The sequence below is a fragment of the Raphanus sativus genome, chromosome 8, assembly GCF_000801105.2.
Source record: "Raphanus sativus cultivar WK10039 chromosome 8, ASM80110v3, whole genome shotgun sequence".
Classification (NCBI taxonomy): Eukaryota; Viridiplantae; Streptophyta; class Magnoliopsida; order Brassicales; family Brassicaceae; genus Raphanus; species Raphanus sativus.
In genome coordinates, this window is record NC_079518.1 from 14,875,253 (window position 1) to 14,901,244 (window position 25,992).

Below are 25,992 nucleotides of genomic sequence, written 5' to 3' on the forward strand. Positions count from 1 at the left end.
GATAACCGTGGTGTGATCCCAAAGGCTTTCTAGGCCCAAGGACTAATCACCACGAGGCCCGCAAGATCCGCGTTTTCTTACCACTTAAGGCGCTCCGGGTGGCCAAGTAGAATCGAACCCAGGGCGGAAGCTCCAGCCGGAGCCCCTTTACCACTAGGCCAAGACCACTTGGTTGACAATTTATTGTTGAAAGTGTGGTTTTCTGGAAAGAGAATGAGAAGAAATAGTTGGATATATTAGGATTATAGAAAAAAATGTGGATGTTTGAGGAAGAGGAAAAATGTAATTAGTTATAGAAAGATGAAAAGAAAAAGAGATTTTGTGGTTAAATGAGATAAAATAGAGAATATTTAACTGTAAATTTTTTGATTATACCGTATTTAAGCAGATTGAGCTATATTAAATTGAATTTAATCGGATTTAACAGTATTTGACCTGGCTTAGTCACATTTAACCTGAATAAACCTGGTTAAACCAGATTCATCCGGATCCTACCGCCAGATTAAACCGCATCAACCAGATTTAACTGTATTAGACCGGATTTAACCGGTTAAAATGAATAAAACCGGTGTGGACCGGGCTAACTGGATTAGAGCGGACTGATATGGATAAAATCTTACTAAACAGGATTAAACCGAATCAGATTATAATAATCCGAGAATGAATTTTGGTAAACAACCACCGCGTGTTTTAATATATCCAAAGCATGTGGCACCTAATCTTTCTTTTATGAGAAAGTTCAATAAAAGCATATCATTTGACGATTTTATTCCATACGTTCATTCTCTCTCTCACTCAGGAGGTATCCTCATCCTCTTCCTCTTCCTCGACCTCTTCCTCTTCCCTTTTTCTTTTTAAATGATTTGTCTGTAAATTTCGAGTCTGATTTGATGGGCTAATGGTATTGAGCTGATTTCGATGCTAAATCTAGTGGTTTCGTCTTTAGATTTTGTGTTGATAAATCTGGAGATTCATGTTTTGGTAAAGTTTTAGATGTTTTATTATGGCCCTTTGGTTTTAACGTTGTCTCTCTCTCTGTCTGTGAATATAAGCAGTGAAACTTGCTTGCTTGAATCATGGCTTCTCGTATTGCTAAAGATGTTACCGAAGTAAGCACTTCAACTTTTCATTTACAAAAAAAAAAGAGTGAGACTTTTGTTCCATATGTAAGTAATGATTTGATTCTACTTGACTCTCTCCTCGGCAGTTGATTGGGAACACCCCTTTGGTTTATCTGAACAATGTGGCTGAAGGATGTGTTGGTCGTGTCGCCGCTAAGCTCGAGATGATGGAACCTTGTTCCAGTGTCAAAGACAGGTTCAGATCTCTGCTCTCTCTCTTTTTTTTTTTTAATTTATTATTTTGTTAACTCTTTGTTCCTTTTTTTTATTTGTGCAGGATTGGTTTTAGCATGATTTCTGATGCAGAGAAAAAGGGTCTGATTAAACCAGGAGAGGTCCTGATTCTTTCAAAAAACTTCACTATATTTTTCATTTGTTCATTGTATGTTTTTGACTTTTTTTTTAGTTTTCTTTTTATTTTATTTTTAGAGTGTGCTGATTGAGCCAACGAGTGGAAACACAGGAGTTGGGTTAGCCTTCACGGCGGCTGCCAAGGGCTACAAGCTTATCATTACAATGCCAGCTTCAATGAGTGTGGAGAGGAGGATCATTCTCTTAGCTTTTGGTGTTGAGTTGATCTTAACTGACCCTGCTAAGGGCATGAAAGGCGCTATCGCCAAAGCTGAAGAGATTTTGGCCAAAACACCCAACGGTTACATGCTCCAACAGTTTGAGAACCCTGCCAACCCAAAGGTAATGCTTTTATTATTTTAGATGAATTCTGTTTTTTTTTTTTTGAGACTTTGAAGCTGTCCACTCTCCACTGTAGATCCACTATGAGACTACTGGACCTGAGATATGGAAAGGCACTGGTGGTAAAATCGATGGATTTGTTTCTGGGATTGGTACTGGTGGTACCATAACAGGTGCAGGGAAGTATCTCAAGGAACAGAACCCTAACGTTAAGGTGAGAACAAAATCTCCCAAGTTTAAATCTTGGCAAGGTTTCTTATTTTGTTTCTTCTCTTGTGTCAGCTGTATGGTGTGGAGCCAATTGAAAGTGCTATTCTATCCGGTGGGAAGCCAGGTGGTTTTCTTATTCCCTCTTCGTTTTTTTTAACCTGTAACTCTCATGCATGTTCCTTGTTACCTAACACTTTGCTGGAAAAAATGTACCAAAGGCCCTCACAAGATTCAAGGGATAGGTGCTGGTTTTATACCAAGTGTGTTGGAGGTTGATCTTATAGATGAAGTTGTTCAAGTAAGAACTTCATCTCTAATTTTTTAATACTATTATTATTGCATCATGTAAGAGAGCTGCAATTCTCACTTTCTTTCCCTACGTCATGATTTCTACAGGTTTCAAGTGATGAATCCATCGACATGGCAAGGCTTCTTGCTCTTAAAGAAGGGCTTCTTGTAAGTACTTCACATTTTGTTCGAAAAGAGTTACAAATTTTTTTTAATTTTTTTTTTAAGTTCCCTGATCTTTTGCTTAAGATAAGTTGATACCTTGAAGTTTATCGGCTTTGCTGCATATCCTCATTTTCTAAAAACTGTAGGTGGGAATATCATCTGGTGCAGCAGCAGCCGCAGCAATCAAACTTGCAAAGAGGCCAGAAAATGCCGGGAAGCTTTTCGTGGTAAGTTATTTTGGTTTATGTAAACAAGAAACATGAAGCAATCAAAAACTGAGTCTTTGTTGTGTTACGAGGTTAAAAGAACTCAACTGAGTTGTTACTTTTTGCAGGCGGTGTTCCCAAGTTTTGGGGAGAGGTATCTGTCCACTGTGCTATTCGATGCCACAAGGAAAGAAGCAGAATCAATGACCTTCGAGGCTTGAATTTGTCTCACCTGAAAATTTCTCTGTTTCTTTTCATTTGAGACGCCAAAAAAATAAAAAAGAGAGATGTTCAGTTTTCTCATGAAGAGAATCTCTTCATCTCCAGCTTCAGTGCGTCTTTGTGTTTTGTGTTTCTGTATCTTTCTTTTGTGTGAGAATAAAAATCAATCTAAATTTTCTCTGTTTTTCTCTTTTGAAGAACACATTGCTGTCAATAAGTTTGAGTCTACTTTGATTTGATTTCTATATTTTCATAATTGATCAGATCATCAGAACTAAACCAAGTAGTCTATTTCAAGCTCATATTTTCAAATGAAGGATCTTTCCGAGTTTGAGGCTAAGTGCAAGGTTATAGGATAAGGTAATGCTTAAAAAGAAGTATATGGGCGAGTTGATTGAAATTGCAGGAGCATCTGGTACTCAAGTCATGGGCATCCAACGCTATGCAACGGTTGCGTCTCCAGCCTCGTCTGGTAGGTGAAACTTAAGGTGATGTCGTAGTAATCACCTACGGGAGATGATTACTCGTATCAACTCAGTACCATCGCCGGTAGAGGAGGCAGGCAGTGAGTGTTTGCTATGGCGTCATGGGGAAATGACTACAACTGTTGGTTCTCGTCGAAGAACACTTGGAATCAAGTAAGAAGAGAAGGCATTACAGTGGAATGGAGCAAGCTGATCTGGTTCTCACAAGCTGTTCCCCGCTACTCTTTTATCGCATGGCTGGCCCTCCGCAACAGACTTTCGACTGGTGATCGTACTCAAGTATGGAGTGAGCATCAGTCATGTCGATTATGTGGTGAGCCAAACGAGTCCCGCGACCACCTCTTCTTCGCATGTCCATATTCATACACGATTTGGACAGAGCTCACAGGCTCTCTTCTACCTCGACCAAGTCCAGACTGAAGCATCACGGTTACAACACTGTTGTCGCCTCGCAGGTCTGCCATTGATTCATGTCTTCTTCGACTTTCCTTCCAGGCTGCAATCCACAGTATATGGAGGGAACGAAACAGCAGAAAGCATACGGGTACTTACCGATTACTGATTTACATTTTTATTTTAATTTGAAAGAAAGGTAAACTAGTGATAGTTGTTTGAGTGTACTGATTTACATTTTTATTTTATTATACATATTAGCCAACACTCACTAAAAGAGAAGAGAGTACCGACAGAACAAGATGTGTAACACAACTAAGTGGTGTTAGAACTTAGATCTTCCCAATATCTTGGACTTGGCCGGCAACAACTCACCTGACCTCCTGCGTAGCATCTGTCTCATGCCGTCGGCGACGAGTTCTGCCGGGTTAGCTTTAAACTTGCCACAGAACGACAAGTGAGCGTTAAGAGCTTCCTCCACCGTCATCAGCTTCCGATCTCGGCTGACTTCATCGCTAACCACCTCGGAGCAAAGTCCACAAAGCCATTTCCCGGCGAAGTTAGCTTTGACTTTACTAATGTAGTGTTGTGTACAATCTTCCGTTAAGCCACAACACTCGCACATCCCGATTCAACGTCCATCATTAACTAATCTTTTGGTCAAAACCGCTCTTTAACTTATATTAGAACAATAGTATTTAACTGAGGAGAGATTGACAATGGAACAACAAAGCTAATTGTCTGTTATATACACGTGAAAGTATACATTTTTGCATTGGTGGGGTTTATATGTTGGCTCTAGACTTGGGAACATTAATATTATATTCTAGAAAAGTTTAGAGCAAATGCTTTGTTGCACCTTTGAATTACATCATCTTGAAATTGAAACATTATCATCTTGAATACATTACTTGTAATAGCCTAATTTCAAATAAAGCACCTCATCGTTCCTCGACCTCAAGGTTTCTGATGTCAAGGAATATCGTTATTACCATATTCTGTATATGTCAATTATATGATTGATTCTTTGTAATTACTATAGCTAGGGAACCCTACGCTTTTCCTCTGTATATATTACACAGCCTCTGTACATGAATAATATATCTTTACAACTCTATATATACAGCCTCTGTACATGAATAATATATATCTTTACAACTCTATATGATATCAGAGCAAGGCTCTCTAAACCTAATCTAAGCCCGCCACCCTCCCATCTTCTTCCTCATCTCTCGTTACACTCCTCATCTCTCGTTACACTCCTCATCTCTTCTCTCTCAAATCACTTCAATGGCTCAAAACGGCAATCAAAACCCAGCTGTAGCCACCCTTACCGATGTTCTGCCCATCGGATCCTCCTCTCTCCTCAACATTAACATGGTTAATGTCACCAAACTATCTTCCTCCAACTATCTCATGTGGAGCAGACAGGTTCATGCTCTTGTCGATGGGTACGATCTTGCCTCTCACCTTGATGCATCTGCACCAAAACCTTCCCCAACACTCACTGTTGCTGATGCAGTCACTGTCAATCCGGCATACACTCTCTGGAAGCGACAGGACAAACTTCTCTACAGTGCCTTACTAGGCACAATCACTGTCACCATCCAACCAATTCTCTCCAAAACAACCACCGCGGCCGAGATCTGGGATACGATGTCATCCACCTACGCCAAACCAAGCAGAGGCTATATCAAGCAACTCCTCAATCATCTGAAAGCCTGGTCCAAAGGAACACGCACCGTCGACGAGTACGTTCAAGGCTTAACCGCACGCTTTGATCAACTTGCACTACTTGGGAAAATCATTGATCATGAGGATCAAATTGATTACGTACTTCAAGGTCTGCCTGAAGACTATAAGTCCATTGTTGATCAAACAGAGAGTCGCGACACGCCTCCTTCCATCACTGAGCTCCACGAGAAACTCATCAATCATGAGGCAAAGATACAAACCTCCACTCAGAATGCCTCTGCTCCCTCTCTTCCCATCACTGCGAACTACTCCAACAGTCGCAATGCTGATCAAAACCGCAACAAGGCATACCCTCCTCGAGGAAACAGAGGCCAAACCAGACGTGGAATCACAACCGCAACACCGATCAAAACCGTGGCCCTCGTCCCTATCTTGGTAGATGCCAATTGTGTAACACACAAGGTCACTCGGCACGACGATGCCCTCAACTTCATATGACATCGTCTCCACACCAAGGTCTCCTACCAACGCCACAAACCCCAACCGGTAACTGGAACCCCAGAGCTAATGTCGCCACAGCTCCTTGGATCCTTGACTCCGGTGCTACCCACCACATCACCTCTGATCTCGCAAACCTTGCACTGCACCAGCCATATCATGGTGGCGAAGAAGTCATCATTGGTGACGGGTCTACTCTTCCAATCACCAACACGGGTTCAACTTCGCTTCCCTCTTCCTCTAAACCTCTATCTCTCAAAAATGTCTTATACGTACCTGATATCCATAAGAATCTAGTATCTGTATACAGACTTTGCAATACTAATCAGGTTTCTGTCGAATTTTTCCCGGCTTCTTTTCAGGTGAAGGATCTCAGCTCGGGGGTCCCGTTACTCCAAGGTCGTACTAGGGAAGATCTCTATGAGTGGCCAACAAACACTTTAGTCGCTGCTTATTTCGCTACTCCTACAGTGAAGGCTTCCGGTTACCAGTTGGCACTCAAGGCTGGGTCACCCCTCCCTACCTATCCTCAAAACCATTTTATCCAAATTTTCTTTACCGTTGTCTGATTCTTTATCTAAACCCTTGTCTTGCATTGATTGTTATTCCAATAAAAGTCATAAACTTTCTTTTGCTCAAACCTCAATCTCTTCTTCACAACCTCTCCAATATCTCTTCACTGATCTCTGGATATCTCCTATCCCCTCAATCGACAATTTCAAATATTACTTAATCATTGTCGATCACTTCACCAGATACACCTGGTTCTACCCTCTCAAACTCAAATCTGATGTTAAAGAAACTTTTATAAGATTCAAAGCCCTCACCGAAAACAAATTCAAAACTCGGATAGTCACCCTCTTCTCTGATAATGGCGGAGAGTTCATTGCTCTTCGTGACTTTCTTGCTACCTCAGGCGTTACCCATCTCACCTCTCCTCCCCACACCCCTGAACATAACGGTCTCGCTGAGCGTCGTCACAGACACATAGTAGAAACCGGCCTCTCCCTCCTTCACCACGCAAACCTACCAAACACTTACTGGTCCTACGCCTTCTCCACTGTCGTATATCTCATCAACCGTCTCCCTACTCCAATCCTAAACCTCTCCTCTCCTTACACCAAACTCTTCTCGAAAGAACCAAACTACAACAAGCTCAAAATATTTGGCTGCTTATGTTTTCCCTGGCTCAGACCTTACCGAAACACAAAGCTTGACACCCGATCTAGCCCTTGTATTTTCCTAGGTTATTCCCTCACACAAAGCGCTTATATCTGTCTTGAACCCATCTTAGGTCGTATCTATGTCTCACGACATGTTCGATTTGATGAAAACCAGTTCCCTTACACTCTTCTTACCACCCTAAAGCCATCTCCCTCAGCTCAAACTCAGCCTTGGACGCCAAATGTAACTCTCATACCAACAACAGCACCGCCACTCGTAGAGACTTCCACGACGCCCCTAGGCTCGGATCCATCACCACCTACTTCCACGACAGAAACGTCAGAAGAGGAGCAACAACCACCACAAACAAAGGCTGATCAAAATCTGGTTCCAGAATAGAGTCAACAAGTCTCATCATCATCGTCAACCTCAACAGATGGTGATACTGAGACCAACACTGCTGCAACAGAACCGGAACCTGCGCCACAGCAACAACCACTTCCTCCACAACCGGCACCTAACAATCATCCTATGCGGACTCGTGCTAAGCAAGGTATCAGGAAGCCTAACACTCGCTATGGGCTCTCCGCTACTACCTCCCCAATCGAACCGAGGACAGTGATACACGCACTAGCTGATGAGGTCTGGCGAAACTCCATGTCTGAAGAGTTCAATGCTCAAATACGACATGGAACATGGTCTCTTGAGCCCCCTTCCCCTCATCAAAACGTTGTAGGTACCAAATGGATTCACAAATACAAATATGCTGCTGATGGTTCTGTTCTCAGGCCCAAATCCAGGCTCGTCGCAAAGGGCTACACCCAACGTAAAGGAGTAGACTATTCCAAGACGTTCAGTCCAGTCATCAAGTTGTCCACCATATGCCTGATTCTTGATGTGGCAGTTAAAAGGGACTGGCCGATCAAACAGCTTGGCGTAAATAATGCCTTTCTCCAGGGGACTCTAACTGAAGAGGTCTTCATCACACAACCAGAAGGTTTTGTCGATGTCAATCATCCGGACTACGTATGTCGCCTCCACAAACCTCTCTATGGCCTAAAACAAGCACCCAGAGCCTGGTACCAAGAGCTCCGCAATTATCTTGTCTCTCTCGGGTTTGTTAACTCGCTAGCTGATGTGTCGCTCTTCATCCTCAAGCATGGATCCACTCTCATATATGTGCTTGTTTACGTTGACGATATTATTGTCACCGGCAACAACCACAAGCTTCTGCAACAAACACTAGATGCTTTCGCCAGCAGGTTCTCCATTAAGGACCCTGAAGATATTCATTATTTTCTGGGCCTAGGAAGTTCATCGCACATCGAAGGGTCTACATCTCACACAACATCGTTACATCCTTGACCTGCTTCGGAAGTGTAATATGCATGATGCAAAACCGGTAACTACTCCGATGGCAACATCACCAAAACTTTCGATCAACTCAGGCGCACCACTCTCTGATGCTAAGGATTACAGAGCCACAGTCGGCAGTCTCCAATACTTGGCCTTTACACGTCCCGATATCTCTTACGCTGTGAATCGTCTGTCTCAATACATGCACAGACCGACTGACGAGCACTGGCAAGCTGTGAAAAGACTTCTCCGCTACTTAGCAAGCACCTCCTATCACAGAATTTTCTTTCACAGATGCAACACCGACGAGCTTCACGCTTTCTCGGATGCCGACTGGGCAGGAGACCAAGATGACTATGTCTCAACCTAAGCTTACATCGTCTACCTGGGTAAAAACCTGATCTCTTGGTCCTCAAGAAAACAACAAGGAGTGGCGCGATCATCAACCGAAGCTGAGTATCGAGCAGTCGCCAACACCTCTGCAGAAATACGGTGGCTATGCTCTCTTGTTGGTGAACTCGGCATTCATATCTCTTCTGTACCAGTCATCTATTGCGACAATGTAGGTGCCACCTACCTCTGTGCCAACCCTGTGTTCCACTCCAGGATGAAACACCTAGCTCTCGACTACCACTTCATACGCAACCAAGTCGCAGCAGGACAACTCCGCGTCTCCCATGTCTCGAGCAAGGATCAACTAGCAGATGCTCTCACCAAGCCTCTATCTCGTGCTCCATTCTCCACGCTTTCTTCCAAGATTGGAGTCTCCCAGAACCCTCCATCTTGAGGGGAGATGTCAGGGAATATCGTTATTACCATATTTTGTATATGTCAATTATATAATTGATTCTATGTAATTACTATAGCTAGGGAACCCTACGCTCTTCCTCTGTATATATTACACAGCCTCTGTACATGAATAATATATCTTTACAACTCTATATCTGAAATGGACCAAAGAACTTGTAGGTTGTGACATTTGGCATGTATGTTTTGGGTGTTTTATTCCACGTGGAAGTATAAATAACTATTGCAGGGTACCAATGTTTTGCAAAAATAAATGATGATTTGATAGAAATACGATTAGGCTGGTCAAATAGTTGTAATAGTTGGCTCCATGTTCGAAGGGACGTGAGATTTTGATTTGTGGAAATGGAGACAAATGTGGTCGGAGTCAGGGCTCCACTCTTCAATTATTTGTTTCGCATATCAACTAATATTCAAAACATACAAATAAAAGTTAGGTATTCTTACTTGGTGGATTTTGGTCTAGTGATGATGAAGTTCTAAGTTCCTCTACTAATGTGGTTGTTGTTTAATCTGAAGTCGGTATAGTAATTAAACATGATTTTTGATGTGGGTTGTCACTTATTGAAAGATCGCGAGGTGATTACAAAGAGATTTAGCGTGTTTGATCTGAAATGAGTAATTTAGTAAGAACAAGTGTGATTATGTAAATCCTATATATATCTCTAGTGCTCAAAATCCTGAGTGTTAGTGAATATCTCCTTTCTATCTACATCCTTCCCTTTATATATTCGGTAGATTTGCTATTTCTGCTCTTAAGTCGGCGTAAGCTCTAACCGACTTCATCCGATTGGGTTGAGATTTATTGATTTGATGGGCATGTTTGAGAGATGTAATTCATCTCCAACCGTTATGTTGTTCTAAACCATTATGTAGTTCGAATCCCACACGGCAAAGAGTATGCAGTGCATTGGCGACCTGAGAAAGCCAAAAGCTCAAATCAATAGCCTTGGAAAGATGTACGAGTGTGGCCTTTTAACATGAATTATTAACTGGCCCAGTAACCTGCTGTATGGTTAGGCCAGGGATGCGAGGTTCTCAGAAGTTAGACCAGCTTACTGGTTGTACATGATCATGATCACAGCTGATGAGATTCGAATCCAGAGCCGGTTTAATAAGACGAGGACCCTTAGGCTAAACTTTACTCCCTCTAAATCTGAATAAGTGTCATTTTAGAGTTGTGCACACGGATTAAGAAATCATTAAATTTTGCATATTTTTCATACAAAAACATCATTACCCATGTATTTCGACCAATAGAAAAATAAAATGCAGAATAAAATTAATAAATTCTGCATTGAAATATGAAAACGATATTTATTTTGCAACGAAAAAAAATCTCTACAACGACACTTAATATAAAACGGAGGGAGTATTTAAGATCCTATAGTAAATTACTTTTTTAACATTGAGAAAGAAACAAATTATTTTCTTTGAGCTTATTTTTGGAGCATCGAACAGATATGTTTCTTTGATAATCTAGCTAGAAAAATTTGTGATATTATGACGTAATGCTATCCAAGTCTACTGAATTTGGAACAGGTCCTGGAGTGATGACACTGACCGCCCTCCTATTAAGCCAGCCGTGGTTAAATCTGGCACTTCCACCCCGAGGACAAAAGAAATTTACCAGTATAGAGATAGCAGCTCCGGATTAATCATCGATGATTACATATTACACATTTTAGATTTTGCAGAATAGGTTGATCACCATTCTGCAAATGTTTGGCACGTCGCATGTGCGAGAATTAATTAGTTTTTGTTTTGGCACAAGTTCTGTCGGTATCTGTTTAATATGGGAATTTTTAAGGCGGATAAGCTTTGATTAAAAGAAAAAAGCAGGTGTTAGTTAATTTCCGTTACCATTTTTGCTTTCTCTTCCAGATTTCAAACATAAATAGAAATGTCTGTCTATTACATTCCACATCATACATTTCTGTTTATAGCACTAAAGTTTATCAATCATCATCACTAACTATTTTTATGTTATTTAATTTGTGATGGGATATTTTTTAATCTTTTTTTTTTTTGAAAAGAACGATATTTTGCTGAAATTTCAGGATATTTTTTAATCTGCAGGGTAAGGTTTTCGAATATAATTCATTTTTGTAAAACTTGAGTATTTTCCTTTTTTTAACACCAATAAATCACAAACTTAAGTATTGTCATGGTCCACAAATGAATCCTCGAGCGTCTGGTGTGTATATATGTTTGAATTCTTAAGCGTGAAATCTTTCCTGACTCAGAACAAAGCAGTCTACTAGATAAAACTGGCTTCTATAGGCTTGTTCTATATTTGTCTCAAGTAGTTCTTAACGAATATCATGCTACAATATATAGTGTCACGTACGGGGCAATTAGAAGGGTGACCTTACGTACGCCCTTACCTGCCCATACTGTTCTTCTAATGTAGGATGAGCCTTACAAATCTCTAGAACTGGCAATAAAAGTTCAAAAGTTAAGTTTGTGTTACAAGGTTCGCCTAAATTAAACTAAGTAAGGTACTATGAGATTTGATAACCTAAAATATATGTGTTGCTAAGTAATAGGTTCAAGAGATCAAGCGGTTTTTTAGATGACTGGGAGGTTACTCCAAAGCGCACAATCTCCTAGGTCATCATTTTAGCTGGGCATTTTATCGATCTGCGCCCGGATCTAAACCCAAAATTTATAGGTTGCTTATGATATCTATGTTTGTCTAATGTTATTCATTTCAAGTCATGTCCTAGAAAGTAATGTTTATTGCCTAAGGGCCGTAGATACAACACACTATTTGTCGATATCACTCAGAAAGTAGGGCTTTATAAAGCACAAAATACATAACACAACACCACACTACACTTCATATTCAATAGAGACTAGTAAAGAATATGCCTATCAAAGAGGCCAAAAGCTTTGTGGTTTCTAACGAAAAAGGTCAGTATTTTGAGCATATAATGTAGGAAGCTGTGGATAGGATGGCGAGAAGAGGGAATGAGAGCTTGATAGAATTCCCATCAGACGACGACCCAACTCTTGAACCTGTTTTTGATCCATTTCCATGTTATGTTCATTTATAGTGTCAAAAATATATATGATTCGGTTCCATAAAAGATTATCAATACTGGTTATTTATTTATTTATTTTATATCAAGTTGGCCCTTTACCTGAAATGTTTGATAATCCTGCATGCGAATTAACTGAAGGACCACATGAAAATAACAAACTCATAATGCGTTAGAGACATCAACAATATGAATCTAATAGAAAGTGATTCCCCCAAAATAGAGTCTATTCTTACCATTGCAGCTACTTGCAGGAGGAGTTTCAACATTACAAGCTTTAGGCAAAGCAAGAGCTTGTGTTTGACTAACATTGATCCCAAGCTGGGGACCTCCACCTTTGGGAACCTCACACAAACACTCAGGAGACGACCTGACAGCATTAGCCAACTGATTGCAACACTGCTGGGAAGGAGTAGTAGAGTTCCCAGTGATGTAGCCAAGACACAGCGCCATGCTTATAAGAACATTTGTGCAGTCAGATTGAGCAGAAACCGTCGTTGTGGACCATATCACTGCCACTGAAACTGTAAGCAGCAGCAGTGAACACATTCCATGTTTCATGTTTTTCTTGTGGTGTTCTGAATCTCTTAAAGAATTTGTTTAATTGTTTATTAGTTGCTTAGTTTAATGGTTTGTGTTGGAGCGTTTTGAGAGCAACTAAAATAAATAAAGAAGTGATGACCGTAGAATAAGACGAAAATAAGGAGGAGGCTTGATCTGGATGACCAACTTTTGCAATACCTTTTTGGTGAAGTTGCGTTGTGATTAACAATTAACCGACACTTCTGTGAAAGAATCTTATTACATTTTTAGTGACTGGCTACTTGTTGACCTACCTTTCTGATTAGATAATTTTTTGTTTGACCTGATTGACAAATCATTGTCGACTTTTTAAATGAAATAAATAATTGTAGAGAAAATGTTTTCTTTCTTAGATATATGTATAAACTTTGAATAATTGAATATGTTGTATGTTAATGTCTACATATATGTGCCATTGTACATATGACATGTCAGATATAGCTATTTTAACTTAAACTAGTAGCTTTGCTTGTGTTGTAGAATGCAAGATGAAGGTAACTTTAGTTACTGTCTTAGTTGCCGTCCAAAGAAAGAAAAAGGTTATTTTCTTGGGAAAATTCCATAAAAATACCCCAACTAAATTTCGTTAAGCTTTTTAATACCCAAACTTTTTCACTGCCCAGTTTAATACCCCAACTAATTATTTTTCTCATTTTAATACCCAAACTTTTAAACATTTACCCACTTTAATACCCAAACTTTATTTATTTTAATAAAATTTCTAATAAGTTTCAAACAAATTTTTTAAAAAATATTTAAAATTTACAAAAAAACTCAAAAAATTCTAATTTTTTTTTAAGATTTAGGAAAGAAGGTAGATAAACCATGGAAAATTAGTTTTTTAAAAATAAGTTAATTTTAATGATAAAAATAAATTTCGTTTTTTTTATTTCAGAAAACAAACTAAATACAGTAATTAAAAATTAGAAATTTTATTACAAAATTTAATATTTTACACTATTTAGTTACTTTTATTTCTCAAACACCAAAAAAAAAATAGAATTTTTTGATTTTTTTGTAAATTTTATAAAATATTTAAAATTTTTGTTTGAAACTTATTAGAACTTTTATTAAAATAAATAAAGTTTGGGTATTAAAGTGGGTACATGTTTAACATTCTGGGTATTAAAATGAACAAAATAATTAGTTGGAATATTAAACTGGGTAGTAAAAAAGTTTGGGTATTAAAAAGCTTAACAAAATTTAGTTGGGGTATTTTTATGGAATTTTCCCTATTTTCTTTGTCAAAACTGACGTGAAGATGCAAGCGTTTCCTTACTTCCGTAACATGTATTGGCTGACTGCAGTATGAGTTTGGCTATGATGGTTGCTTGAGCTTGACTCGTAGGCCGTGGCTGTAGGATCCATGAGGCCTGCAACTGTGAGTCTTAGAGGAGAAATTTGCCATATTTTAGAAATTAGTGCCTGCCAAACTACCATTAAGTACGCATATTGGAACAAGAGATGATCAAGTGTCTATATTGCGGTAGAGTAGAGAACACACGTGCTGTCAAATTTAAACCCCAATTTCTAAGCATGTTCCTTGTTGATAACTTTCTCTTCATAGGCAACCAAGTTATAAAAGGTAAACAAGTCACAAGTTCTTATAAGAAAAAGGCACAAGTTCTTTAAACCATACGATTTCACACACCAAGAGACGAGAGGAGAATGTTTTAGTTACTCTCAAATTGCTTTGGAAGAGAACTTCTTTAACTTTTCTTTTAACTACCACCATAATAATTAGCAATCATTTTTTTATTTTGTTCTTAAAGATATAATAGAAAAATAAAGATTTTACTTTAAAAAATATAAAGAAATCAGTTTACATTTAATTCTTAATTTCTTATAGATACATTTGTTATAAGTACATAAAAAATCTAACATTCTAAATTCTACAACAAAAATTTTATAGTTATATGATCAACAACCAATCATCCATGTATTCATCTTTTTTTTTTTTGAATTATATAGAGGTATCCTGGCCTCACCGAAATGGTCCAGACTAGTCACGTGTTACCACATGTCGGTCCTCTGTTCCTGGCGATGCCGAAATGTTAATTCCCCAGTGGCCGGGATTCAAATCTAGGTGGCGGAATTCACAGCTGTGAACCCTTTACCAACTGAGCTAGAAGCCCCGGTTCATCCACGTATTCATCTCATTACACCATATAAAGATACAACCACGAGAGACAGATGGCGGTGTTATAGTCGCTAGGGAGGGGGAGAAATTATGTAATTCTTCCAAACGGTTGTGTTATATGACTTGTCTTACAAATGTATTTAGGGATCCGACCAATTTGGAAAATGCCTAGCTTATGAATTATGAATTTATGATAGCACCTTCATGCTCATATTGCAATACATACTAATCAGCGGAGGCAGCTTATTAGGAAGGGGGTCAATTGACCCACATGATATTTGAAAAATATATTTTTAAGTTTTACCATATTTTAAAAATGACTGCAATCAAATACTCCATTCATATCGAATTAGGTGTCGTTTTTGGAGCAAAATTTTCGTTTCATAATAAGTGTCATTTTATGATTTCAATGCAAATTAAAATTTATTGACTTTTAGTTTAATCTATTTTTCTATTGGTTGAAATCTTACTAGGTGTATTGGTAATGATGTTTTTATCTAGTAAATATATAAAATTAAATGTTTTACTAATCTGTGTGCCGAAGTCTATAACGATAAATAAAGTGAAACGGAAGGAGTAACATTTTTGACCCCTATGATTAATTATCCTGCCTCCGCCAGCCAGTCTATACTGATCCGAGCGTATTCAATTAGATAAATTATGGGCTTTGATATTTCATGTAAAGCCCAAATTAGGTTAATCTTCACACGTGTACGCATCTAAATAGCAGATCACAGCCAACTCAGCGCCTTTCAACAAAGCAAAACTGCTCCGTCCCGGTAAAGTCGAGCTCTAGGGGCAAATTCGTAAATACAAGAAACTATCAAGACCTTGTTATTTCCCGCCACCATATCGTTACGCGAGTCTCACTCACTCGTCGTCACTTTCGTAATCTCTCTCTCTGTAACTGAAACCAGGAAGGAGCTCTCTGAAAACAACGTCAATGGCCGCCGCCGCCATCGTATTCATCCTCATGCTCGCCATCACCTTCTCTTCCTCCGCCGCCGAAGCCGAGACGCACGCACCGTCCTCTTCTCCACCGGCTCCGACTTGCTCGGAGGAGCTGGTTATGTTCTCTCCGTGCATCTCTTACGTCTCGGCTCCGCCAAACAACATCTCAGATACGCCGGATCCTCTCTGCTGCACCGTTTTCTCCACGTCTGTTCGTTCCACCGCCGGAAAGTGCCTCTGCTATCTTCTCCGCCAGCCGATGACCCTCGGATTCCCCTTGGATCGATCTAGATTGCTTTCTCTTTCTCAGATCTGCGCCGAGTTCAATAGCTCCGACGAATCTTTCGAGTCTCTTTGCTCTCCGTCAGGTTTAGTTTCGATTCTTCAAAATCCAAAATTGAATCGATTGTTGAAATGTGTAGTTTTAGGGATCTTGATTCTTGCGTGTTGCAGTGTCGCCTGAGCTTCCGCCGCTTCAGAGTATCCAGTTCACGTCTCCCTTTGACTACGGTAAAGAAACGATATCGATTTTGATGGATTTTTTTTTTTTTTTGGTTGAGCTGATCGAGACTGAGTATCTCTGCAGGTGATCGAGACTCTGCCTCTCCTCAATCTCTCGGCTTACCACCGCAAACCGCTAAGATTTCACCAAGCTCCGATCAATTCTCACCTGATCTAGATACCGTCTCACCACAAGCTATCATAAACGGCTCTCGAATGATCAGCAACCTGTTGCTTCTCACGACAACCATCATCATCATGACTTTGGCAACTTTTATCCTTACTCGTATCTGAAGCAATTTGTTATCACTTTCCTTCCATATACAAAAAGCATAGCATAATAAACATGTTTTCGTTTCAAATTTCAACAATGTCATATAATATCATATCTGGGAACTAATTTTCCATGAAGCTTTTAAAGTTTCGACAAAAAAAGCAAATTTAACATAACAGAGTTAGACAGAAGCAGTGGTGACATCTTGCACAGACTGACGCCAAGCGTGCACACGAGCTCCATCCTTGTCGACGATCTTGATCACAAAGTTGGGTGGTGCAATCACCAGCCTTGACCTGATCTCGAGTATGCATTTGTCGACCAGTTCAATGGCTTCTTCAACAGACATGTCGCTGCGGTAGTGTCTGTCCATTGTGGAGAGAGAGAAGTACGAGCCGTAACCGAATGCTCCCTTGTCAACCTTGTGGAGAGTTGCAATGTAGTCAATGTAGTATAGAGATGCGCCTGCTTCTTTGTCGTAGCCAGCCATCAGGATGTTTACTGAGTACGGGTTCTGGAATCAAACAGAAATTTAAAAAAGCAATGAGATATTTCAAGATGATCAAGTGCGTAAGGCCATTCATAAACAACCAAAAGAAACAAGAGGTAAATCAGAAGAACAACTGTGGAAAACTAATACAGTTTCTACTATTGCCATTTTCAGTTTCCATTAGCAATCTTAAGCAAAGGCTACATACATGAGTTTATCAAAGTATCTAATACCCCTCAAAATGTCTAAAAGTTGAAAAAAGATCAAATATGAGTATCTAAACTTCATAATCAAAGTCACAAAATCGTAGTAAACAAACTTCCTAGTCATGAACACAAAACTTCCCTAGTCTTTGTACATTCTTATCAAATGCCAGGATCAGTTACTTATCAGGCTTTGACATAAGGATCCTGAGCTTTGTTACTTCAATCAACCCTGAAGGGTAAGAGTTCTGTAACCAATGTCTTAATCATATAAACAAGAACATTACCTATCAAAACAATTTCAATCCAATACCACAATAACACACAAGTTGGACTCAATTGTATCAAAAGAGTAAAGGAAAACCCCTCCAACAATTTAATATCTGCTATCATTCCTGTCTCATAAAGTAATCCAAAAGAAACCAAAATGTCCCCTAAACCCATCAGTCAAAGTTGGAAAAGAAGTCACCTTTCTCAAAGCAGTGGCGAGCTCTCCACGAGTGAAGTTGGCAGCAGCGGCTGTAGTCAAAGGGATCCCGTTTCGGAACTGATACAGTGACACATTCTTCTGTACATACTCCGTAAACTGAACCCTACAAAAGAATTTTCCAAAATCAAACCCATGTACGTAATCGATAAGCCCGAGCTTATCAAGGAGGGGCGGAGGAGGAGGAGGAGGACTTACCGGTCACCAGGCTCTCCGCTTGCGGCGATGAGCTTGTGTGAGTCAAGGACCATGATCTTGTCCTCGTTGTTCTTGTGGACAAGTATGCTGTGAACTGCCGATGTATCCGCCGCCACGATGGCGAATCCATTACCAACGAGACCGAACACGCACTCCATCTTCAGATCTCTTCGCCAAGATTTCTTCAGTTACTTAGATCTTCTTTCTCCCAATTTCGATCCGGTTGTCTTATTCCTCCGGTCACTGGGGATATAAAGATCAAAGCTGACTTGAGGAACAAGACGGGTTGATGGGGGTGATTCTACAATATACAGTAGTTAGGGGTACCTTTGACATATTAGGTTACAAATAGGGACCTAAAAGATAGTTTTGGAATATCTAATTGTTCTGAAGTTTGAGGACGTAAGTGAGAGTTTAGCAAATGTTCAGGGGTTTACTTGTAAATAAACATTAGTCTCTCCAAGCGTACTCTCGCTTTTTTCACTTGGGACCTGAGTTAGCTGATGCAAACCAAATGATTCGATCCGAACAACCGAATTAAACCGGAAACTTGGTTAAGAAGATAGAAGGTGTTTTCTAATTTCCTAGTTGCTGTTTAATGTTTGCTTGAAGAGAGATTTACTAAATGAGTCACTTTCTGATTTTTAATATCACCATAATTCACATTGTTCTACACAGGCGATGGTTGTATATTATTTTGTCCTTCTAAAAAGAAAACGGCGATATAGTTTTTTTTTTTGGTTTGGGTTTTGAATTTTAAAATAGATTAAAAACAGATCGGAAAAAGTGAAAGGTTTGTTTTTTATTTTATGAGCCTCACTTTTTTACAGCAACGACGGTGACCAATTGAGAGATCCAGATTTAGAATCGATGAGAGTGCGTTGATGGCAAAAGACGACGGTGAGATGACGATGAGACGGAAACGAGCGGGAAAGGAAGTAGTCGGAGTTTTCTTGGCGTATAGCCGTCGTTGCTCGGGTTTTGCAGGGGCGTTAAGGTTTTGTTACAACTAGTTGATGGGTTTGGGTTTTCCTAAAATCATTAGAAAACTTGTCTTTTGCTTGTCTTTCGATTATAAACGGTTAATCTATACAAAATTTGTAAGTTTTAGAGGTAAAATCGTCAAAATATTAAAGATCTCAAAAAGAAAATCAATGGCTGCTCCGATATGAGTTGCAGAAAAAGTAAAAAGTCCTAGTTTGAAGAAGATGAGTTTATTACAAAATTGCCACTCTATAAAAAATATTGTACATTATCTTTCAGATGTACATGTGTACACATTTTCTTATACATCTGCATTTTATCTATGTAGTGTACATGTGTTCGTATATATATATGAAGAGGAGAAATCTTTATGTACATTGTGTAAACAAAGTCTTGAATGTGTTAACATTAGATGACAATAAATAATTTTATAGTGAATTTCGAAAGTTATCGCATTAGTATCAAAGCTAATTGAACGACCCATGAAATGTTTATTTGTTGTTGTGTACAGAATATGCATAGGTGTGTGTATAACCACAATGCTTCTCTAATTTCTAAAATATCATTGACATTTCTTACATTGTCTCTGTTATGTGTACAAGAGTTGTTGTGTACAAATTTTTATTGTACACATGTACAAGATTGTATATTCTTGATGTACACATATACAAATGTATTTTCTCACATACTTTGCAAGTTCTTCTCCTTCATTAGCTCACATACTCTGCATTCACCAACCTTTCTTTATCATAAACTTTGCAAAGTATTTTCTCACATACTCTGCAAGTTCTTCTCCTTCATTAGGTGCACCTCCTTTCACACACCAGGCTTATCATTGTTTCTGAGAGATTCCAACAACCCAACAACATCTCAAAGCTCTGATTCAATAGAGAACAATTATAAAACCTAAAAATAAGAATTTTCAGAACCTAATCAAAAGCCTAATCGCCTCTTTCTTTTGGTCACCACCGTGAATAAGCAATTCCTGATCAACAACCCTAACCTCCTCACTTCTCTTGGTAGCCGCCGCGAAGAAGCGAGGCCATGAGCCAGTAGGCCGTTTGATTCTGGAATTCTAGATACAAAAGAGAGAAATTTGACTGTGATAGGCTCTATATCTCAGAAAAACCACAATCGCAATATTTTTTGCAGGATTGAGTTTCTTCAAACTCTCATCTTCAATCGATTTTCTAAAGTTGATGGCTCTGTTCTTTTATCTTATCTTTGCTTTCTCACGACGGAAGAAACTAGAAAAAGAAAAAATAATATTAAAAGAAAACATTGTAATTTAGTTTTATAGTATAGAATTAGTTAGATTTAAGGAAAATAATAAAAGGGCAACAACGGTTTTTCACATGTTGACAGCTCAGGAAAAGTGCATTGGAAGAGAGGAAAGTGTGTCGGGAGACACAAGTGATCTAGAGTCTATCTATACTAATAAAGTAGGCTTTTTTATCTCCTTGGGGGAAAAAATGCCATGTGGCATTTTCTTTTTAATAATTAAAATATTTTTTCAACTTAAATTTAATGAATTTTGGTATTGATTGTGAAATAAATTGGGGAGGAGAAAACTTTTCTTGATACATGTCCAAACGTTTATAAGAGTGTTTTGAATCTGACCGAGATCCGTAATTGAACTAATAAATCTGTGACCCAGTAGAAATCGAGTTTGAGTTTTATTGCAGCACTGGTTGAACCAATAGATAATTTTTATTTTTACTATTTTTAGTTTAAGTTATATTTTGAAATTATTTTTTATATTCTCAATTACTAATTAAAATTTTGAATTTCAGTTTTATTGTCGTCTTCCTCTTATTCTACACTACAATTTACGTTTGCAAAAAAGTGAATTATGATTGTGCTTGAGTCATGATTGTGTTTGAGCTCCACGTCCGTAAAACAGACTGAAGCACGATGAGACTTATTATTCCCCCTACACTACAATTTACTTTGGCAAGAAAGGTGAGTAAATTATTATTTTTTATTTAATTTAATTTAATACAAATCATTACATTTTTAATTTACAGATCAAAAAAAATAAAATCATATGATCATATGAATTACAAAACATAATTTGGATTGTTGAAGAAGAAAAACCTGGCGAGATTGATTATAATAAAATAGAGAATGCTCTTACTGAAAAATATCCCAAAAATGATGAAGTGACAAATTTAAAAAAAAATGTTGGTAAGTTTTAAAATTTAGAGAAAACCAAAATTAATTGATGTGATCTGGTGTTAGTTTATTTTTGTTATTGAAAATTTATTACAATAATATTTTAATTCTGGTTTATTTTGGATTGGAAAATATCTTGAATTTTTTAGATGTCATAATTCTTATGTTACAACTTTTTTAAATAGTCTAAATTATTTCTTAATATTTTGTATGTACACTTAAAATTCTTAACTTGAGTTTTTATATATATTTGTTTTCATAGCTAATATATTATTATATAATAAAACTAATTTATTTATTAACCCGCAGTTCATATGCGGTTAATCCAATGATCCAGTGATTCGGTAAATCATCTGATTCAGTGTCCGGGTCGGGTTTCAAAACACTGGTTTACAGGATTTTTTTTGTATTTGATGTTGACAATGGAGAATATAGCCTCTACAATTCTCCTTCTTTATCGCAGTCGGCGTAATCATTCATATAATCAATCCAGAAATCACATTCATCCCACCATCTCCTATTGATTGTTTCTTTAGTTCCTGCTTTCTCAGTTTCATTGTATATGTATAGATGGTATGAGAGTTCGGACGATACTCCCTTTACTTTTTCCAATTCAATCATTATCGAATTTCCAATTTCATTGCTCGGAGTTAAAGACAAATCAGTGTAGAAATGTTCAAATTAGGCTACAACAATTTTGGCAAGCTTGAAATGTTAAGAAAGGCAAGCTTGATATGTTGTTGATTAATGGGAAGGTACACCGATTTCTTATTTCAGTTTACTGGTTAATGATTGTTTACTTTTAAAGTAGCAGTTTTCTTATGCATCATCTCCTTTCTCATGTGGTGTTTCTACATGCGTTAATCAATTTTCTAAGGTTTAACACTTTTAAACATTTCTTGAAAGAAAACTTAGTCTATGACACAAGTATTTAAGATTCCAACTAAAAAAACTTTTTTACGACTATTAATTTTTATTCTATTTTTATTAAATCGATTAGTAACAACTACTTATGCTATTTTACTTTGAACTAAATAACTTCGAACAAAATAATATATTACGGTCGCTAATCATTATAAAAAGATCAGAAAATATTATTTTTTACATATTTTCTTTACTAAGACCATATAATAAATTATAAATTTAAATAAGAAAAAACATACAAATCCGGCGCGTAGCGCCGGAATATCACTAGTGTTATTATAAACTATAAAAGTGACTTGTAGTGTAATTTTTTTCTTTTTTGAATTACTTTTTTTTTCAAATGTGATCTAAAATTTTATGTCTAACACAAAATAGCCTATGTTTTTTATGAAACTTTATTTTCTCTATTCATCTTTAAAGTTCGAGTTATTCACGAAAATGTCATTTTTTCAAAAATATTTTTTTACCTTATCTTTCTCATCTTCACCAATACATATACCACCATGAACATCCAATTTGAAGTTCTTAATGCACAAAAGTTTTGATTTTACTCTTCATATCTCATTAATTATGCACACAAATCACATCTCTTTCATTTTCTCTTTAAATTCATCAAGAAAACCCCCAAAATTTTGATTCCAATCTTTGCAAGGTTCATAAAGACATTGAAGTTCATGATTCTTAGTCATTAACAAGTTGGTAGCTTTTGTAGTGAAGTTGTGGGTGTTTGTAGAAGTTAAGGAAATCATCTCACAGATTCAAGGTATGAAATAGTTTTTTTTCCAGATCTGTTCGCGAATACTTTCAGAAAACTTCGGGAAGACTTTGCTAAATGTGTTCTCCATCGATAAGACTTACCTAGAAGTGTTCTAATTTTCCTTTGTTAATAAAAAACCAAAAATCCCGGAGAAGCCTTCTCGAGAAGTTTTCCCGGATAAACATGTTAGTTTTGCAATTGACCAAAGTTTGTCAGAAATTTGATTTTTTATAAAAGACTTCTCAGAAAGTTTTCTTGAGAACTGTCGAAAGAAGCTGTGTAGATTACCTTTTCAATTGAAAAAATAATAATAAAATATTTAATATTAATGAGAAGAAATCTAGAAAAATACTTCTTTAAAAATCTTCTCAAATTTTATTCCGGATTTTGGTCAAACCTTCGGTTACGAGAGAAGACTTCTTTAAAAATCTTCCGACGGATAACATTTAGAAAAATCTTTTTTGAAAAATTCAAATATAGTCAACTACAAGAAAGACTTCAGAAACACCTTCAGAAGACTTCTATATCAAACCTATGATAATTTTATTTATTTTTTCGAAGCCCACAATATGATTCTTGTTTGATAAATTTTAGACATTTTATCCGACATGTTTAGTAAGACAGATTTTAAAATGTATAATTTATTTTTAGACATTAAATTATATTTCATTATAAAATATGGAAGACAACATACTATAAAAACTACATGTCCTTCTCCAAAATCACCATTTTTTACCAAACATACTATTAAAAAACTAACTTCCTATGTAAAATTTTTATTTTCTACTAACATGTTCATGGATATTTTTATTTTTTTACTCTCACTCCACGCAAATCTCGAATCTCTACCTAATAAATTTATTATTTGGTTCTTCTATAGTTTAAAATGTCTATTTATGGACTATATGGCTTTCAAATTGTAATTCCTTCAAGTCCTCTACATTTAGTATGATATAACAAAAGGCAAGAATCAAGAGTTAAGACGATATGTCTCTTCTTCTGCATACTAGGTGTTTAGTCCCTGCGCAAGCGTGGGGATATTGATGGAATTGTTGCTTTATATGAAGGATGTGGAGATAGTGTGCTCTAAGTGGCATTTCGAATATAAATATTTAGAATTTGTTGCTGATTTATGTAGGGTTAAAGAGTTGCGATAAATTTGTATATTAGCTTTTGTTTTTTACTTATCTTTTTGACAATGACTATCATTTGATCTAGCAAAAGAGATTGTGGAGAGAAAAAAATCACAAACTTAGTTTGGAGATCATTTTACACGCATGCGACCTCACTTGTCTAAAGTGAACCCTCTATATTTCGAAATTTGTTGTGGGAAGATGTGCGTCTTCGGCACATGATTGAAGATTATTTATTTCAAAAGAAATTCTACATATTTTCTTTTCTTTTGTTGGGTAAAATTTCTATATATATTTTTTGCATATGGAGATTTGTTATTGGGTGATTTTGTGAGATATAGATAGTGAGGAAAAAATGAAGAATATAGTCATGTATTAATGTGTGTGTCATTTTGGAGTGAAAATGGACGATTCTCTCCTTTCTAGCGCGTGAAAATTAATTAATACAAATTCTCAATAATGTATTATACTTATATGTTAAGTATAGTATAGAACAATCAATTCATAACAACAACACATTATGAAGAAAATGAAGAGGATAAAAAAAGATGAAGAAGAAAAACAGATGAGGAAAAAGTGGAAAAGAAAAGGCGGAGAAAAGGCGGAAGAGAAAATGAGGACATGGAGGGAGAGAGGGAGAGAGAGAACATTTTTATTCTATGTTTATTTTATACTATCTTCGTTAGATATATAACACATAACAATCAATTTATAAAAATACATAATCATATTATGAAAAAGATGAAAAAATAAGAAGGATGAAAAAAATGATGAATTCTAGAGGAATAGACAAATGAACATGCATAGGAGAAAATGAGAAAACGGTGGCGGTGGTAGCGGTAGGGGAGGGAGGGGAAGGAAGAGGAGGAGGAAGAGAAAGAAGGAGGGAGAGAAAATGTTAATATGTTTTCATGAGCAATGGAAGTGTTGGGAACTTTTTTCAACCGTTGAACAACATGCAATGAAGGAGTTGAAATTGAGAAACGAATGACGTGTATTCAACTCAGTTGAATTCTTTCAACAGTTGAAATAAAAAATTATGTCTTCATTTTACCACATGACGCGCTCATACGGGCACGCATGATCAAATAAATGCTTTACTTTTTTTTGCATAATTTTCTTTTTTATCCCACACAATAATTCAAACTGATTTATTTTCTAATAAAATATTTTGACAAAATAAATATTATATCAAAATTCATGATTTTTTATTATTTACAAGTAGAGACTAATCTCATTTCATTTGGATACATATAAAAAATGTTAAATTTTCATTATAATTTTATATTAGTTAAAATTAAATCAATTATTTTGGTGTTTTAAACTTCTTTTGTTAAATAAATCCCAATAACAAATTTGGATTTTGTTGTTTTGTGTTTTTGTGTATTTAAAGTTTTAAATTTTTATTTATTTTATAAGAATAATTTTAGTATTATTTTCTAAAAATAAGATGAGTATATAAATACAAATTTTATCAAACATTATGCTATTTTAATTTTAAGTTAATTACAATAAAATTATCAATATGTATTTATTATATTATAAAATATAAAAGTATAAATTGAAAATAGTGGGGTATGGTGTTGAATTTAATTAAACAAACTATTGTAGATGTTAAAAAATAAAGTGAGTGTTGAATAATTAAATGGAAGAGAGAGAGAATGTGATGTGGAATGTTAAAAATAGAAAAATAGGATGTTGAAAATGAAGTGGTGTTGAAATCATTGTACATAGTCTAAATAAAATAGAATACATCAATATTATGTCTTATTTTGGAAATAAAATCTAACTATATATATATATATATATATATATATATGTAAAATAATAGATTAAAAATCACGAT

At 36.8% G+C, this 25,992-nt stretch overlaps 5 protein-coding genes across 5 annotated transcripts; 2 read left to right on the plus strand and 3 right to left on the minus strand.

Moving 5' to 3' along the window:
- Positions 1-701: 701 nt before the first annotated feature.
- Positions 702-3,144, plus strand: LOC108820082 (cysteine synthase). The gene is made up of 11 exons (XM_056993276.1): positions 702-802; positions 1,056-1,109; positions 1,208-1,317; positions 1,399-1,456; positions 1,551-1,814; positions 1,891-2,028; positions 2,097-2,148; positions 2,243-2,322; positions 2,421-2,480; positions 2,624-2,704; positions 2,812-3,144. Exons 2-11 carry the CDS (start codon positions 1,077-1,079, stop codon positions 2,902-2,904), a joined length of 969 nt encoding a protein of 322 aa, XP_056849256.1. The 5' UTR covers positions 702-802; positions 1,056-1,076; the 3' UTR covers positions 2,905-3,144.
- An 836-nt stretch (positions 3,145-3,980) lies between these two features.
- LOC108819588 (uncharacterized) lies at positions 3,981-4,709 on the minus strand. Its single transcript, XM_018592646.2, has one exon. It carries the CDS (start codon positions 4,406-4,408, stop codon positions 4,109-4,111), a length of 300 nt encoding a protein of 99 aa, XP_018448148.1. The 5' UTR covers positions 4,409-4,709; the 3' UTR covers positions 3,981-4,108.
- A 7,511-nt stretch (positions 4,710-12,220) lies between these two features.
- LOC108820083 (non-specific lipid transfer protein GPI-anchored 26-like) lies at positions 12,221-12,800 on the minus strand. Its single transcript, XM_056992875.1, has 3 exons — positions 12,584-12,800; positions 12,450-12,482; positions 12,221-12,324 (listed from the first exon to the last, which is right to left on the minus strand). The coding sequence occupies exons 1-3, from the start codon at positions 12,798-12,800 to the stop codon at positions 12,221-12,223; spliced, it is 354 nt and encodes a 117-aa protein (XP_056848855.1).
- A 3,044-nt stretch (positions 12,801-15,844) lies between these two features.
- Positions 15,845-16,910, plus strand: LOC108838402 (non-specific lipid transfer protein GPI-anchored 25-like). The gene is made up of 3 exons (XM_056992201.1): positions 15,845-16,388; positions 16,474-16,530; positions 16,607-16,910. The coding sequence occupies exons 1-3, from the start codon at positions 16,013-16,015 to the stop codon at positions 16,813-16,815; spliced, it is 642 nt and encodes a 213-aa protein (XP_056848181.1). The 5' UTR covers positions 15,845-16,012; the 3' UTR covers positions 16,816-16,910.
- LOC130498658 (proteasome subunit beta type-2-A-like) lies at positions 16,844-18,454 on the minus strand. The gene is made up of 3 exons (XM_056992202.1): positions 18,174-18,454; positions 17,958-18,081; positions 16,844-17,309 (listed from the first exon to the last, which is right to left on the minus strand). The coding sequence occupies exons 1-3, from the start codon at positions 18,329-18,331 to the stop codon at positions 16,977-16,979; spliced, it is 615 nt and encodes a 204-aa protein (XP_056848182.1). The 5' UTR covers positions 18,332-18,454; the 3' UTR covers positions 16,844-16,976.
- Between the last annotated feature and the right edge of the window lie 7,538 nt (positions 18,455-25,992).

Coding starts and splice junctions, on each gene's coding strand:
- LOC130498658 (XM_056992202.1), bottom strand. CDS start 18,331: ATGGAGTGCGTGTTCGGTCTCGTTGGTAATGGATTCGCCATCGTGGCG. Junction 18,082..18,173: donor AGCGGAGAGCCTGGTGACCG/GTAAGTCCTCCT, acceptor ATTCTTTTGTAG/GGTTCAGTTTACGGAGTATG. Junction 17,310..17,957: donor TCGCCACTGCTTTGAGAAAG/GTGACTTCTTTT, acceptor GTTTGATTCCAG/AACCCGTACTCAGTAAACAT.
- LOC108820082 (XM_056993276.1), top strand. CDS start 1,077: ATGGCTTCTCGTATTGCTAAAGATGTTACCGAA. Junction 1,318..1,398: donor TGTTCCAGTGTCAAAGACAG/GTTCAGATCTCT, acceptor TTATTTGTGCAG/GATTGGTTTTAGCATGATTT. Junction 2,029..2,096: donor AACAGAACCCTAACGTTAAG/GTGAGAACAAAA, acceptor CTCTTGTGTCAG/CTGTATGGTGTGGAGCCAAT.
- LOC108838402 (XM_056992201.1), top strand. CDS start 16,013: ATGGCCGCCGCCGCCATCGTATTCATCCTCATGCTCGCCATCACCTTC. Junction 16,389..16,473: donor GTCTCTTTGCTCTCCGTCAG/GTTTAGTTTCGA, acceptor TGCGTGTTGCAG/TGTCGCCTGAGCTTCCGCCG. Junction 16,531..16,606: donor CACGTCTCCCTTTGACTACG/GTAAAGAAACGA, acceptor GTATCTCTGCAG/GTGATCGAGACTCTGCCTCT.
- LOC108819588 (XM_018592646.2), bottom strand. CDS start 4,408: ATGTGCGAGTGTTGTGGCTTAACGGAAGATTGTACACAACACTACATT.
- LOC108820083 (XM_056992875.1), bottom strand. CDS start 12,800: ATGGCGCTGTGTCTTGGCTACATCACTGGGAACTCTACTACTCCTTCC. Junction 12,483..12,583: donor TCCTGCAAGTAGCTGCAATG/GTAAGAATAGAC, acceptor GTGGTCCTTCAG/TTAATTCGCATGCAGGATTA. Junction 12,325..12,449: donor AGGATTATCAAACATTTCAG/GTAAAGGGCCAA, acceptor GATCAAAAACAG/GTTCAAGAGTTGGGTCGTCG.